The sequence below is a fragment of the Lepisosteus platostomus genome, chromosome 20 (assembly GCF_059453375.1).
Source record: "Lepisosteus platostomus isolate fLepPlt1 chromosome 20, fLepPlt1.hap1, whole genome shotgun sequence".
Taxonomy (NCBI): domain Eukaryota; kingdom Metazoa; phylum Chordata; class Actinopteri; order Semionotiformes; family Lepisosteidae; genus Lepisosteus; species Lepisosteus platostomus.
Window position 1 is genome coordinate 7,643,766 of NC_142630.1, and position 17,117 is coordinate 7,660,882.

At 46.1% G+C, this 17,117-nt stretch overlaps 1 protein-coding gene across 9 annotated transcripts in view; it reads right to left on the reverse strand.

Annotated features, from left to right (window-relative positions):
* The window catches only part of zfhx3b (zinc finger homeobox 3b), a 371,071-nt gene that overhangs the window by 106,916 nt on the left and 247,038 nt on the right, over nt 1–17,117 (reverse strand). For all 9 annotated transcript variants that reach the window (XM_088614170.1, XM_088614175.1, XM_088614174.1 and 6 more), the window contains 2 exons: nt 5,073–8,172; nt 843–1,339 (listed from right to left, as the gene is read on the reverse strand). In XM_088614170.1, the coding sequence (XP_088470296.1) occupies nt 843–1,339; nt 5,073–8,136 (3,561 nt within the window). In that variant the 5' untranslated portion in view covers nt 8,137–8,172. The remainder of the gene's footprint in view (nt 1–842; nt 1,340–5,072; nt 8,173–17,117) is intronic.

The following is a 17,117-nucleotide window of genomic DNA, read 5'->3' on the forward strand; positions in this document are numbered from 1 at the left end:
GGGACACTTGGCACCTATCTACACCTTTTGAGACTGTCCCGTGGCACAGCTCTTATGGGTGTGAGTGTGAGACAATATGCTTTTGGATATAACAAATCTGAACGTGCCACTGAGACCTTGTCCTTTGGAAGATATTTTGTGGAGATCTGGACACCCTTAAAGAGCATCTGCTTGCATTTGTTTGAAGAAGCTCTACTGCTGACTGGAAGCAGGTAGTTAGATTATTTTGTATTTTGTGTATCAGTTACAATTTGCTCTGCTTTGCAGTTTGGGGAAATGAATAATACAGATTTCTTAAAAATCCTCTACTCTCTGTCTTTCAACTTGAGCTCATTTCCACACTGCTTTCAGCCCTACCCCCCTTCTCCTCTTGCCCGAATCACATGTCTCTGCCCCACCTTCCCTTCCTCTCCTACCTTCCTGTTCGCTCCCTCTCACCCCCTGGGTCTCCGTTTCACCTGAGCCGCGGGACGCCAGACCACCAGATCAAATCCTGTGAAACTGGAAACACGCCCCCGCGTTTTTGATTGGCAGAGACCGTCGCTCAAAACTGCAAACTTACTTTTGCTCGAAAAAGTGCAGCAATTATTTGTTTTCCAAACACATATCCGCGGTTCGGAATGGTGACAACTGGCATGGGGTGGCAACCAGTGTTATGATAAGTTATGCGTTTTGAAACACAAAAAAAGGAAGATTATTGATCAATTTCGTGAATTCTCCCTTCTCCAGCCCCGCGACCCCCGTGGCCTTGCGCCCGGCAGCCCACACGCCAACAGGCGTGCCGAAGCAGACCAGCCGCTGAAGAAGAGGCTCATGGGAAGGGGGGGGGGAGAGACGCTCACCTTGTACAGCTTCAGGCTGGCCTCGTGCCGAGAGTTGACCGTGTGCAGCCGCAGCTTCTCCAGGCTGTTGGTGTAGTAGTCGCAGGCGTTGCACTTGAGGTGGACAGGGTTGCCGATAGCCACGCACTTGAGCCGCCACTCGTTGCCCTTGCCGCCCTCCTTGATGTGGGCCACCAGCTGGTACTTCTGGACGTGCTTGTCCGTCTTGCAGTGCAGCTGGAAGTTGGCCTTGAGCTGCGTGGTGTAGCGGCACAGCTTGCACTGGTGCGAGTCGCCCACCACGGCCCTCCACTCCTCCTCCGGCAGGCTGCGCTCGGCGCCCATGTGCAGCCCCAGCAGGTCCAGGTTGTCGGTGGTGAAGCGGTTGCACACAGCGCACTGGAAGAGCTTGAGGGAGGGGTCGCTGGTCTGGGACAGGCTCTCCCCCAGGGTCATCAGCTCCTCTGACACCAGCTGACCGCCCCCCAGACGCATGTCCAGGGGGATCTCACCGCCCACTGCGGATACAACACACACACATGCAGACAGGAATAACACTCTCGCTCTCTCAGTAACGTGTTTTCACAAGCAAAAAGTACAATTTAAAGTAATATAAGTAAGAACGTGACACTGGGCACTTTTTTCATGTACAATAAAAAATCAATTTAGAATAGTTTGGTTAAAAAAAAAACCAAAAGGACAGTAAGAAATCACAAATATAAAAAAGTTCTAAGGGTTTTATTTTTTGCATTTCAATGTATCATTAATGTCCTAGACTGAATTGGAAGGTATGGGGTTAATTCACCGGCACAGTACAGTGTTTGCATTTTTAGTCAAAGTGGATTTATTCTCCTGTTCAAATAAGTGTTGGAGGCTAAAGTGCATGTGTGTATTTAGCTACCTAATTTCATTAAATCAAGATTATTCTTCCTTTGACTACAAACAATTGCAAAAACTTCACAGGAACTGAAACTCACTACACTGGTCTTTGAATTTCTACACTGTAAACTTACATAAGACCCTGTTCAGATGAGCACATTTCCACCGTCCTGTTTTAAATCAACTCCAGAAGTCTTAAGTTACAAAGAAAAAGCAGATTATTTTGTTATTACAAGAAGACTAAAGAGTTCCCAAGCACATATGACTGTAAATCGAATCCAGTCCTTCACTAAACAAATACTCCTCTTGGAGTCGTCTTGCTTTCTCATTCCAGATCTTTGCTGAATCAATAGAGGGACCTACCTGACTAGTCTCTCTCTGAATAAGGCCAGGTGTTTAACGGCAATAAGGACAGACTCTATCAGACAAAAATAAGGTAATAAAAAAAATTCTGAAATGCAAAATCTGAGGAAAGAAAGGCTTTTCAGTTTTTGCTTTTGCTCCGTGATCTTTAATCTATCACTGCCCAGACTGAAAGTGCTGGCTGACCCTGCCTGGCTTTACACTAAATTAATTCCAGAGGCTCGTTTTTATTTATTGCCTTGGTATGCAGGCTGCAGTCCGACTTTTCTCCATTACCTGGGTTTTAACAGCCAGACGGGAGACCTCTGTGAACCTTCTGAAATCACTCAAAGCTCAACTTGCTCTCTTCACTCTTTCACAGCCTGTTTCTCAGTCCCTCCAATCCCTGTTACCCAACTTCCACTCTTGCTGTTTACCGATATTATGTGAAGGTGTTCAGCTACAAAACTATTCAATCATAAACCTCTCGTTTTCACGCAATTTCTGTTCTTGTGAACTTTAAAACAAAGTTAGGTTTTTGCGCAGAGTTCAGTCTGGTTTTAGGACTTGGCATTAGCATAGCATTGCAGCCCTTAGTAAGAGTACGCTAGTACACTACAGCTGCTCTTTCATACACCTGAATTTTAATCTCTTCTACTGCATACTACAGAGACACAGCAAAGGGAAAGGTTTATGTGTGGAAAACATGAAAAACCAAAATCCTTTATAAATCCTTTGCAATTGGGAAAATAGTGGTAAAATTAAATCTTAAACAAAAAGTGTGCTCTGAATGACGACTAAGGCTGTAATATATAATGTGTGTATTTAATATTTTGAAAAGATGCTCTCTAAGTGTCTTTGTCTTGAAGTTTAGTGTTCAACAACAAAGCAGGCAGAGCACACAATACTTAGAGCCTAAAGGCACTTAGTCACAGTGCCCTTCTTCAGTGCTGAGGATTAGGATGAGACTTCAGGTTAGACTGCGTGAGGTCAGGATTTGTGATCTCTTTATTCAAAGAAATTACAATATTAATATTAATATAATATATTGTATAAATATATGTAATATAAAAACTGAAATGTCTGCAGAGGCTGGATTTTAAAAAAAACAGATTCGCGGGTCATGTCAGAGACCCCCAAACTGGATGTGTTGGGTAAAACTGGAAATAATTTATTTTGTGTGCTGGTGTGTGTGTGTGTGTGTTTGTGAATGTGTGACTGCACGTGCGCTTATCTACGAGGCTCCAACCCCTTCAGAGAAAAGTCTCAAAACCCCCGTCAGTACCGTTCTGTAACATGCTTATTAAACATTTGCAGGAAAATTAACCAGATGGCAGAAAAGAAAAAAAAGAATTAGTCACAGCAATCAATTCTTGTTAATGTCTTTGAACTTGCGACAGTTTGAGACAAGTCTGTGCAAACTTTGGGATTGTAACTGGCACGTACAACTCTGCAAAAGAAATACCCTGACTGGGTTTTTTTTTTCTTGACCAAGATAAAATTTATTACTGCAATTATAAGTTTAAAAATCCGCTGCAGACTAAAGCAGCTGTTTCAAAACAGTGACATACAAAAGGAGCAATGTTTCTGGAAGCCTGTATAACACTCTGCAGCACTGTCCTAGCCGTTCACTAGCCTTTACTGGGACAATCAAGATAACAGCTCCTAAGCTTGAATTTCCCAGATATTATAACCCATATAAAAATATAAGGCTTCACAGAATGAAGCACTTTGTCCAAAGTGTTAGAAAGACTCTGAGGGATTTATACATTGGGAGTTAAAAGGTGATCTGCATTCACCACTAAAGAATTACAATGCAATAAAATCTTTTCTCATCAGCTTAATGTGCTAGAAACCCTTCAGCTGTATTGCACTATCAACCTTGACATGAACCAAGAAACCACCGCCCCAGCTCTGTTAAGATGCAACGTCTTCCTTCAGAATTAGCTTTAAAAAGCCCTTTTTAGATTTGTGCAGTATCCACTTTCCTTTAATAACAGACTTTTTTTAATGCATTGATTTTGTCACACTTATACCACACAGTTCGGGTGACAGCCCCGCCCACAGTCCTGAGTGCTGCTGGGAGTGCAGTGCAGATTACAGAGAGGGTTTCAGTAATGGGGTTTGAATGAAACAGTTAGACGTTCTCAGGTTCGGAAGATGGGAACTGGGAGACAGGGGTGCTCTCCGATTCCGGAAGCACATCCCGGCACAGAGGAGCACACCCGGCAGGGCTACGGAGGTAAACGCACTAGCGAGCACAGAAAGCCCAGGAAGTGGCGCGAAGTCAAGAGCACGCCTCGCAGTGCTGTCCTGTTTGAAGTAGCTCCACGGGGGGGGGGCTGTCGTGCTCTCTTCTCTTCCACTGCTGGCAACAAAAGAAACTGTGCCGAGTTCAGCAGGGCAGGTGTGCCCTGGGGCAGCAGGCAGGGACAGAACAAGTCGCTCTGCCAAATATGAAAGGGAGCAAGAACGTCTGTGTATACTTGGCTCAATTAACCTCTTCTGTTCCAGAGCTTCCCATATTCAACTGATTCTTTAGATAAAGAGGGGCACATTAACAAAAGGGCATCGGAAAAGGGGGAGCTGGTTTTCTAATGCCCAAAACGCCGCTTCTGACTACAGCCTCGGTCTGAAATAGTGGTTTCGTCTGCCTCATTTTTCATTCTTTCTGAAATGACCTGAAAAAAACCCTTCTTTAACCTGCAGTCAGCGCAACTAAATTTGTTAGCACTGCAACATTCTTTGAAAAATAGCCGATGTGTTTTTACAAAGAACCAACCCAGGTTTGTCCTATAAAATGTTTCAGTCTAGACTACATATATTTGAGTACTGAACCTATGGAGTTTGCAAAGAAATAACCTACATTTAGCAATCTGGGCAATCCCACCCACGATAAACCTGCTCTTTAACATTTTTAGGTTCTTACGATAAGGCGTTTATTGGAGTGGCAAGAAGCAGGGGCCAATTTAGAGCACGGCAAGGAAGTGGGACTGTTCAGATTCCCGTTGTTCGATATAGTGATCTCACCAAGTGCAGGTGCCAGGGCGGCCATGTTGGGGTCAAGCTGGAAGCCGCCCAGCAGGAACTGGGCGTCGGCCCCTGTGGTGTCCATCTTGAGGCCTGGGGGTAGACTCATGTTCTGCGTCAGGTAGTACTGGTAGAGCTCGGCTTCAGAGGGCGAGGGCAGGCCTCCCAGGCCCAAGCGGCCGTGCTGCATCTGGGTCATGTTCTGCTGAAGCAGCATCATGTTGTGCATGTGCTTCTCGCTGGTCATGTGGATGCGCAGGTTGCGGGCCACGTTGGTTTCATAATCGCACACCTCGCAGCGCCACGTGGGCTTGCTTTTTGGCTTGGTGGGGGAGGGGGCCCCGCAGGCTCCGCTCACATGGGCCGTGGACTGGGCAGGGTGGTGGTGGTGGGCGGGGTGATGGGCGGTAGCCTGTGTGGCCGAGGGCACGCCCACCACTCCGCCCGGGGCGTGTCCGAACACCTGCTCCCCTGCAGAGGCCATGGAACCCCCGTTCTGCAGGTTCTGCATGTTGTTGAGGTGCTTGTCAGACTGCATGTGGATGCTGAGGTTGCCCTTCGTGGTGGTGGAGTAGTTGCAGACCTCACAGCGGAAAGGCTTGTAGCCACAGGTATAACTCTCTCCCCGGGCCAGGCGAGGGTGACTCTGCCCAGTGCTGCAGTAGACACAGGAGCCTCCTGGGTCCGGGTGCTTCTCCTTCATATGGGCCTCAAGTGTCTGCTGGTACTTGTAGTGCCAGTTGCACTTGGGACACTTGAGAGTCTTGCACGAGTTGCGGGAGTGCATCATGGTCATGTGGCCGCCCAGGGAGCGGGAGGATCCCAGCACGGTGTCGCATTTGGGGCACTCCACCCCACTGCCTCCGCCACCTCCAGCCGCGGCATTCTGGGGGCACTCGCCGGCCCCCGACAGCTCGCAGGTCGCTCCCGGGTGGGGGTGTGTGTGGCTGTGGGAGTGGGCGGAGGGGTGGAGGTGGTGATGGTGGTGATGGTGGTGAAGGTGGTGATGGTGCAGGAGAGCCCCACTGTCTTCTTCTCCCTCAGCTGGGCTTTCATTTGGTTCAGGAGCTGTGGCACTATCTCGATTGGCACTTTCATCTGTGGCGGCACTGGAGGCGAGAGGGGCCGAGGTGGCAGCAGGAGGGCATGCCGCCCCATCATCCTCACCCCCTCTACCTGCTGCTGCCGCCACCCCCGCAGGGAGAGCGGGCCCCTGGCAGTTAAAGCTCAAAGGGAGCTCTGAGGTCCTCCCCCCACCATCTACAGCCGCCCCCCCTTCAAACACCCTGACAGAGGAAGAGGAAGTTGAGTTGGGGGCTTTGCTGTTGTGCGTGGGGCTGGCCACAGAGGGGCAGGCGGAAGGCTGGAGAGCGCTACTAGGCATTAATAAAGGAGATTTGGAAATGCTTTGGTTTGAGACAGCCAGTTCCCCCCCTTCTCCGCCGCTGCTGCTACTACTGCTGCAGGCCACCGCAGTGCCCTCTTCCTCATCATCCTCTTCCTCTAATAACAGTTCCTCCTCTTCCTCCGAGCCCATTTCCTCGCTCGGCAAGAGTATTTCGCCCTCCCCTACCTCCCTCTCCTCATCCTCCCCCCTTCGTATTCCCTCTTTCCCAGCAGGCCCCTCTGCTCTCCCTCGCTGCTCGGGCGGGGAGCTGGAGTCTTTGGCAGGGCCTGGGGCTGAGGTAAGCAAGGGCGGCTTGGGGCTGCCAAGCCCTCCCAGTGTTAGTATGGGACCTAATGGGGCTTGCTGGGGGCCCGCATTGGAGTCTTTGTTAAGGAGGGCTTCACTACCTCCACCACTACTCCCTGCCTCTAAGTGGACCCCACTAAATGTGCCATAGAAGTTCTGCCCAGAGCTAAGGGGCACCAGGGAAGGAGGTGCAGGGGAGCTCTTGTTTTTTGGTTCCAGGAAGCTGATAAGGGGTTCCTTGTCCTTTCCAATGCCCTGGATTATAGCAGAGGCGTGTTTATGCCCCAGAAGCCGGCGCTCATCCTCGCTCAGGGTCATGCGATGGTCGTGCACAGCATGAGTGGCGAAAGAGCGCACATAGCCGAAGGACAACTTGCAGAGGAAACACATGAGGATGGGCTTGCCTTTGCCATAGAGGGCCAGCCCATCGAATTTGGAGAAATCCACGTTGTTGGGAACATCTTTGGATACGCAGGACTTCTTGGCAGACCCGTCGCTGTTTAAGTAATCCTTGTTGCTTTTGTGCCGCACATCGAAGACGCGGAAACTGTGCAGGACAGGACTCAGGCCTGCCAGGGTTGAGGTATTGGGGAAGCCTTGGTCTGAGGAGCCGAACCACTTTCCGAAAGACGAGGCTATGTGGAACGTGTTGATGATCTGAGGGTAGACCGAGGAAGAGGTCCCGGCAGATTCGCCCGGCTTCCCCGTGCTGGGGAGAGAGTTTGTGGGGAGCAGGCCGGGTGCCACCCCCCCACCACTTTGGATCAGCTGGCTGAGGCTCTCCACGATGTAGGCTGAGCCGTCGGGCTGGTAGACAATCTCTCCAGCCAGGTTCTCCACATCACTGCTGTCCTCCTCCTCTTCCTCCTCTCCTTCCTCACTCCCGCTCTCTGTCGCCCCTCTCCGTCGTGCCTGTTGGCGCAGGAGAGTTGGCATCCCTCCTCCCGGAGCCATGGGTACTCCTTGGAAGGGCTGCAGACTTGGGAAACAGCCATCGATTTCCATTTCTTCTTCCAAGTCCTCCAAGTCTTCATCGTCTTCCTCTCCGCAGCTACCCACTTCCTCCTCCTGCTCCTCAATGCCCTCTCGCCTCGACTGGTGTTGCCCTGCCGCAGAGCTCTCGCTGGGGGCTGGGGGCGCGGGCCTCTGCTGCTCTCTCACACCCTCACGGGGAACATTAGGAGCCTGGTGCTGGGAAGGATAGGGCGCCGAGAGCGATAGGGGCTCCAAGGAATGGGTCTGGTTGCTGGGAGGGACCTGTACGTTAGAGTGATCGTTCCAGGGCTGCGGAGGGTGCTGCTGTTGCTGGGAGGAGGAGGTGGCGAGCCCATCGTCTGTCCCAGAAACCGCGGGAGACTCACAGCTTTCCATGCTGATGCCTACATGAGGCGTTCATCGCATCCAGGCCTGAGAAGCAGAAAGAGAGAGACGGGGGAAGTCATATAACTGGGATGCCGACTGATTTCCATTTTTTCCAGATTTTTATATGTTTAAGGAAGAAACCAAAACATGTAGCAGTGCACACAAAATGTAAAGTTGCATGTCAGGTGTTTTGTAAAATAGAGAAAACAAGTTTTCAATGGATCATTTTGACATTTGGGAGCTCCATAATGATCTACACTGAAATCAAATAACAGAGACACTCTGATAAATGGACCATCTATGTATAGGAGCCATAGAACATTCCTTAATGTATACTATATTGAGTGTGAGACAAACGTGTGAGATCTAATTGGAAAAATGACAGAGTGCTCATTATGTTTGATTGGGTGCTTAAGAACAGAGCCTCAGACAACCACTAATAAGCCACCTAAGATTCATCTTCCAGCAATATCAACAACTGCAATCCTTTATCTTCACCTACCAAACAACACTCCTGACTTAAATATTGCTTCACTCTTAATGTTTCCAATTTTAATGAAGCACTGAACAAAAAATCAAAAAGATCCAAAAATATAACTAAAGATCCAAACTTCTAACTCAAGAAGATGCTAAGAAACCATGAAACAGTGACTATAGGTAGCAGTAATTTCTGTGATTTAACAATAGTTAGTGTAGGTACAAATGCTGCATTACTTTGAATTAAATTCCCAATTTAAGCCTCTGTATAGCACAGTGCTATTTTGACAATGTTATATTAAAAGCTTTTTACTTTTTATGGTCTTTGATAAATATTAAAACAAAACTTGGAAATAATAATGCTTTGAGTACAGTATGTAAAAATCCTAACCTATGCTCCTTTGCCTGATAATATTTTCAATAAAACCTTAAAAAATTGTATGTATACACAACAGTACAGAAGGCAAGGTCTCTTAAAAGGCAATAAACTTGCTATCCCAAAAACACAGATAAGCTGACTCTAGTACCAGCTGTGTTCCAACCTCACTGTCAATAAACAGCTCTGTTAAATGTGATTTGAACACCCCTGTGCATCCCCAGTTTAAAATAATAAACGTGGCCCTGTGTTCAGGTTAGCAGTGCCCCGAGCTTCAAAAAGGCAAAGCACAGGCAGGAATTTAAAACAACAAGGAGATAAAATGATAGCAAGAGATACTGCTGAGCTAATAATTTTATTAAAGGGATGCAGGCAACATTGATTAAGGGGGGTGACCGGACTGAAACCAATAACTCTCGTCTGGCCTTTAACCTTGAATGCTGAATATTACATGAGCAAAGTTTCCCGGCACAGCACTGCGTTCTGTCCCAGCTGATTAGCACATTCTCTGCCTCCACTTGATTTATTTACTTATTTACTTAGGGATGCAAATTTCAGGCGTGTGCAGACACTATTTCTTTTTTTCCTGCATAAATGGATACGGTCGGAGAAGAAGGATTGACAGTGTCTCGTTATCCAAGAATCCTGTTGAAAATAAGGCAGCTCCCTCCAGCCTCTGGAACCAAATTAATCCCTTTTTTTATTTTTTTTACGATCTTCAATAGTTTCTCATTACATTGGCAGATTTCTATATTCCCCATTTAACCTGAATAATCCAGCATTGGAAGTTACGTTCTTACTAAATAGGCTACCTAAACATTTTTCTTGGGTAACTACCTACGCACAAAATAAATTCAAAAGTAGTCAGTTGGCAGGTGTGGACAAGGCCTTATGGAATTTTTAGGTTTTTTTTTAAAAGCATCGCCCACTGTCTTCCCAGAGCTTGTGACAAATGCCTGTCCAGGAGGATCATACTGAAAGAGAGGCCACACTTCAGGTGACGGCCATTTTGTGTCAACACATTACATATTTGCACTCTGTCACCATTTGTGGTTTGGTCCTTTCGATATCGAATGAAATGATTTCAACATTTGTTTCACTTACATTAGCTGGGAATACAGAAAGAATGCAAAGAATGTTTAGCCACCTGTTTTACAGATTAAGCAAGGGACAGAGCAAGCACTGATACTTTAGATACTTTAATATCTGTGAAGCACGCTTAGAGACAAAGCATTCGGTATGAATGAAACCAAGACCTATGTCCACTGCATTCAGTCTGCTGGCTGAATATTCAAAAGCGGAAAGACTGACAGATGTGCCTCATACATAAACAAGCGTCTTCTATTCACCTCATTTGTAGGCCACTCAATTGTTTTTACCTCTCAGTTCCATAGCCTGACTTGACCTAAGCAGTGTATTTTGTAAAAATACCTTTTAACTTCACTAGGATCTAAGACTTCTATCTGCACAGGTGATTAATACAAGACTTCAGTTTATATTATTACATTTAAAGGAAAAGGAAACTGAACAAGGGAGCCAACCAAGCTCAAACACAGAATGTCCTGGCTGTAGCCTACTGAGCGAGGCTGTAACTGGGCAAAGACACAGACAGCCGGGACCTGAACCAACTATACATTTTGTGAACTGTAATGTTTTGTTCACCAGAAAGACCAAAGTAAAGCACAGCATCTTGACACTGTATAGAGTAACATCGTAAACTTGGCATTTCTCTTTTCAACTTCATTCGCGTGCCATAAAGACACAAGAAATCAAGTTATGTTCTATAATTTTAATGACGTGCTTCAAGACAGAGAAAAAATGGTCACGGCCCCTCTTTGGTGTTGGGTAAGAAAGCAGACATGAGAGAAACCGTTTCCTTCAAATCTTCGCCGAGCCTCAACCCATCCGAAAGCTACACGAGTCAGCACGCCACGTCCTCAGTTCGCGCTAAACAAGATTACTCTTTACAAACAAATAGATCTAATTCAATAACCCATGCTGGTTATTGATGCTCAAGAGTACTGTCAGGAGTCTTCCTGCCGCCAACGGGCCTGGGAATATGGCCTAATACTGTTTGTCTGTAGTACTTATGTTAACTAAGTGACACCTGTTTAAAGTAGGAAAACCTTTAATGTCTCCAATAAACAAATGAGATTTGCTGTGCAAGACACCTTCACGAAGAAACACGAGGAAGTACAAGCTATTTTGAGTATGAAGAAATAAGCTGTCACTGCTCTCTGCTTGCTGTGTTTATCGACTCCAATTCAAAGTAATAAATCAATGGATTTTTGTGCACAGAGACTGCAAGGTCTCAGCTATTAGGGTAAGGTAGAATGCTCCAATCTCAGCTCCTCCACATTATTACTACACAAATTAACAAGCGGTCCTAAATCTCTCTTCTCTGCGAGGTACCGCTGTCATCTTTGCACCTTCATAGACGAAAACTAAACATACTTCATTCGGCATTCTCCACCACAGTTACGCAACCTTTTATTACATTATTGTTGCCAACACAGAAACTCTAATTGCAGCCCTGCAGTGATGTTTACTGTACTAGGTGATTTGAGGAAAAAACAACGGCAAGGAAGTAAAACACTAAATGAAGCCAAAACAAGCCCACACTCTCACAAAAAGATAATCCCTAAGAATAAAGGGCAGGATTCCAGAACTCTGGGAATAAACATCAATGCAGAGCCTTGCCCTAGCAGAGCCCTTCCAAAAGACAAAAGAGAAAACAATTAGCCAGTCTTCTTTAAAGAAAGCTTCTCGCTGCTTTCAGTCTCAACACAGTCCACAGAATAAGCCCTTGGGGATACCCAGCTGTGGCCACGCACTGGTCTCACTTTCCCATCAGCGCGGCCCTCAGGAACTGCCTAATCTATTTGGACAGGTGGCTTCTGTCTACCTGCAAAAGGTTCTAGCTTGCTCCACCTGTCCATCTCTTTCCGTTGTAGGAGTTCCCATTCTGCAAGAACACGAAACATGATATTATCCCACCAAATGTCCGGAATAGAAATGGGGACGAACAGGAAAACTGGGTTCGGTTCTGTGATTACTTTGACAAAGCAGCCAACCAGAGATGGAAATATTCCTACAACACAATACGAATTTCTTGCACTGCTGGAAAGTAATGGACGTACTGTAGGACAATATAAAGAACGGTGTCTGTCGGAGGGATTTGGCTCTTATTTTAACCAAAGGGCTAAAGAGGAGTTTGTTGGTATTTATATGGTGACTTACATTAACCAGGATTTACCAGTGGGTCATGAAGTAAATGAAAACAGAGGTTGCTTTTATAAGAACCCAGCTCATTATAAGCATCCAGAATAACCTGCCTTAGGGCTAGGGCATGATCCCTGAGGACAGGGGATATATGAATTCTCGTGGGGAATTAACTCCCAGCCCAGATCCAGCTGAGCACCTCCCAGAGTGCTCCTCTCCCCCTCTCTCCCTCCTGATTCAGGGGAATCAGAACACAGGACAAAGCTTTACTGGGAGGCACCTCCATCCCCCACTTCACAAGCTGGGACATTGCTTTACCTTTTAAGATTCAACCATCCCGCATCCTGGTCACTGAAGGGTTAGTACGCTTATTGAAAAATCAATGGCATAAATGCTTAGCAAGTTACAGGAAAATGTGGGAAGGAAGGGTTCCTATTGATAAAGCAGAAGGCCTTTGATGTTGCACAGGGGACATGTTTATTGATAGAAAAACCATTGTACTCCTCAGGCTAAGCAAAAGGGCTTGCCTGCAAAGCTCTCCCAATTAATTGTGTGTATATAATAAATGCAGACACACGTATACACAAATTTCTGTACTTCAGAATCACTTCCAACAGGATCCATTAAATCAACTTTTATGACTTTTTTAAATTAAAAAACGGGCACCCAATCATAAAAGATCAACCCAAGTGAATCTACTGCAGATACAGATTAACAACGTGGCTACAAAGTGTTCTCAGCACAGCAGCCCTGGCTCAGACCGCAGGCCACAGACCAGCCTCAGCCCTCCTCACAGGACCCGAGATAAGGACCAAGCGATTTCGCCTTCCCCCTACTTTTAATACCCCCCCGGTCCTGTAGTGTACAGTCACACTACAAGACCACCGCACCCGCCGAGATAACAAGACAGCTACACAAGGTGTCTTTCGAAAAACAACGTTTGGGAACAGGATAAAAAGTGTGTGTGGGGGGGGAAACCTGCGTGAAGACCCCCCCCCCCAAAAAAAAGATGTATTTTCTAAAATCATTTTGCACTGTCAAGCAATCACAGACCATGTAATCGATCCTTTGTCATAATTCCAAAGAAATGAATGGCCTCCCTCTGCAGATCTGAAGCCGCACACGGACTGCTTGTAAAAATCTGATGCTAGCAGTTGATAATAATGTGGCCAATGGCAACCAAAGCAGCGAAGGCCACTGCAATCTCAGGCGTGCCTTTTCTCCTCCTCACCGCTTAATACAACCGGGGCCGCGCAGCCCCAGCTCCTACTTCAGGAGGCAAAAAGTCAACTCAGGTCGATGGCACTCAGTCTGTAAACACGGCTTCCCGTAAAATCAATGATCTTCAGTTCTAGCTATCAGTCTGCCGAACAGAAATAGCTGTGGTTTTGACGGGACTGGAAGTTGGGGCCGATAGGGAGGGGGTGGAGGGGGGGTGCTGGAGCTCACTGCTGTGTGGCTGCTGGCACATCAGGACTGCGATACCTCAGGAACGAGGGGCACAGAGCAGCTCTCCCACTGCCACTGCAGCTTCACCAGCAACAACAGCGGCTCTCAGCCTCCAGACCAAAGAAGCCCATCCCTTAGAATATGATACTGAAAATCTAGCCCTGTAAAACCCGTGTTAATATTGCATGATTGCAGTAATGAGACGCCATTGTAAAAGTTCTTTCATGGCAAAAATAATATGTTACCATTTGTGTTCTGAGAGACATTAAAAACACAACAAAGTCTATTAAGTTATTGAGGTGAGGTGTTGTTTTTAATGTTTCTAGGTGCATGTGTGTGAATGCTTGTATGTAGTTTTCAAGGTGTACAGCCTTTTCTGGGTGCAGAACTATTTTAAAAAAAAGGAATTCCAAATGTGTTTTTCTAACAAATCCACGAGAACAAAACAGCATTGTCACTTTAAAAGGGACATTAGTCAACGCACAGTGTCAGACAGTCATGGTCATCCCTATCAGATCACAGGTGTGGCGATTCACCAATCCAGACCGACAGCAGCTTCTGAGGGGACCAATCAGATCAAAACCACACTGTGACCTGGGCAGTGTCAGCTCAGGGGGCTCACAGCTGGACCAATCACAGCCCAGCCAGGTTCAAAGTCAGCACAGCTGAGTGAAGCAGGGCGGCAGACTGTCTCCACACTTTCAGAGCGTGTGATAGAAACAGTACTGTGGTGTAATTAGAAATTGTTAATTAGCTCCGGGTTAATTACACAGTTCTTGGGAAAGCTGGTAAAAAAAAGAAAGCTGGTGGGGTGGTGAAGCAAGGCAAGGCAGAGAGCACACAGCAGGAATCTCGAAGCCTCTCGCCAATTAGCAGCCAGTGTGTGGGGCAACAGAGACAGACAGGGAGTGCACATTAGAGGAGGTTCACGTTATCATGCTACAGCTAGCACTCAACAAAAAACACAGCTAGGTTAAAGACGCGTTCGGAGGGCACTCTGTTTGTTTTTAAAAAGCAGTTTATTGGTTTAAGGACCTTACTGGTTTAAGATTTAAGGTCTCTGTTTTTTTTTTCTGTGTTTAAACCCTAAACTGTTAAGGGCACCAGTCCTAAAATACTGAAATACTGGCAATATTTAAAGTTTCTGGAAAGTGTCAAGTAAAACAAAAAAAAAAAAGACCATTTTAATAACTCTAACAAAAATAACCTCTTATTAAAGTAGCCGCCAGCAATTTTTTTATATAATCCTTCATAGAAACACAAAGTGTATTATTTCCCAGCGCTGTCCCCAGTGATTCGTTTAGATAAAAGCTTTGTGTTCTATAAATGCATAAATTATCCCAGGGATAAAGGTATTGATGTATAATCAGAGATAGGCAATCACACTCATACCGCAAACCCTGCATTCGCCCCGGGGCAACCTGGCGTATACACCAAGCTCTGCGCACGCCAGAGCACAGCAGGGGTGGGAGTATGGTGTGTTTGTGAGGGTGTGTGAGTATCTGTGTGTAGATCCGTGTGCTTGAAATGAAGCCAGCCAGTTCCACGTTTCTTTCCTTGCTACCAAGGCCCTTGTTCCAGTGATAACTAGGCTGCCTGTGATCTGCACAAGTCTGTTCCTGTTAATCCTGTTTCGAACTGATTAGGCTGATTACCAGGAGGGCCCTGCCATCCGCCAGCCTCACCTGTGAACACAGCCCAAGAATCAATGGCAGGGCTGGATGGCCCCCAGGAAGTCACCAATGGAAAAGCATTAACCTTGACCAGCCAGGAGCAGATTTAGCACAGGTCAGAAGGCTTGACATCAGGCCACTGATTCTAAAAAAGAACTGGACTCCCAACTCCAGCTATATGGTCATGCTTTTCAGTTGGAAGATACAGTGGCATCCTGGTGTTTGAAAACAATAGCATGGCTCGTTTTCATTTTTTATTTTGGAAGATTCTTTCATCCCAACGCAGCTTAACATTTGCAATCATTTATATTAGCAATTAACAATTGGGTTGCAAGTACTTTTCTCAAAGGTTCCAGTTAAGGGTCCAGGACCCTAACCACTGCTTCATACTGCTGCCCCATGGATTGTGCTGATACTGCATGGAAAAAGCTGTAGCTCAACCATACGATATTCAGCAGTTTGAATGGAATGGGGAAAAAACATACACTGACCTTCACCTTTGTTTATGTTGTTTGGCTTGTGTTCAGGATGTGTGAAACACAGACACAGTGGATTGCCTCTGTGGCAGTAGCCTTTTTTGTAAGAAAGGTGGGAAATAAAACAGAAGACACAAAATGTCTGCAGACGTTCAGGCTCTTTACTTACAGACAGAAAGGTGTCAAATCATGATTTTTTCTCTTATCTGGGTATCGGCTTTTTTAAAGGTAACCCTGTATAATGTATACAAGCTGAAACAAATACACGCACGCAAAATTATCTACTTCATTTTGTCTTTCAAACAGAAGGTCACTGGAAAGTGTGAGACATGCAGATCAAAGTCAGCCAGACACCACGCTTTCGTTTTTGCTAATTATTAAATCTCAGCTATTTATATCTCAGGGAAGCAGGCCTTTTTTTCTGTAGCAAAGCTGGAAGTGAAATCTGCTAACTACAGGAGTTTTTGCTTGTTTAGTTTTTTTGTTTTCCGTCATTTTTTTTTCAACTTAGCAACAGGAGAAGAAAAAACTAGAGTTTAAACCACAAGCAGCACTTTTTTGGGTATTATGAGTTTTTCTTTATAAATGATCAGTAGCCATATGAACTGGTAAACAGAACAGCTTTCCAACAAGGAACATGAACAGTACTAGCAATATAACCTGTCCCTTAGCCTTTTAGCATTACTTAAGAGCCATCCTTCTTTCAAATGTGCTCTTTCCCCACGTTTCGAGACTGCCTTTGAAGAAGCAAGGGCTAACCTCAAGTTATTTCATAATCTCTGCAATGTGAAGCTGGAATGTCTTGAAGAAAAGCCAATAAAAAATACCAATAACGCCTTATCGAAAATGAGCCCCATCTCTTAAAAGAGTTTAATGCCACAAATCCAGTGTGTGCTGTTGCTCCAGGCTGTCAATTCATCACTAATCTGCCGATATCACCGACCCTTGCAGGTGCAGCGCTCACAGCTTTGGTAAGGGCTGCCAGCTCGCCTACATCTGCTCCAGCATGCGAGTGGTTAAGGCAAGCCCACCGCAAACAGAGTTGTTAAGGTGATCAATATCATTGAAATATTAAACCTTAAGAAGCCGCATTATTGATTGGGAGGCCGATGATAAAACTGTTTATTATGATAATCGCTGGGCTCTGTGTAAATGTTTCCAGGAGGACTCGTGCTGGAGCAGTGACAATGGGCCTCCCTGCCCTGCCCCGGTCTCCTCTGGCTGTGTGAGCCGGGAGGGGGGGCTGGGGGTGGAGGCCAGGACAGAGCAGACCAGACGCTTACTGTATATCTCAGAACACTAGCATTAAATCTGCAA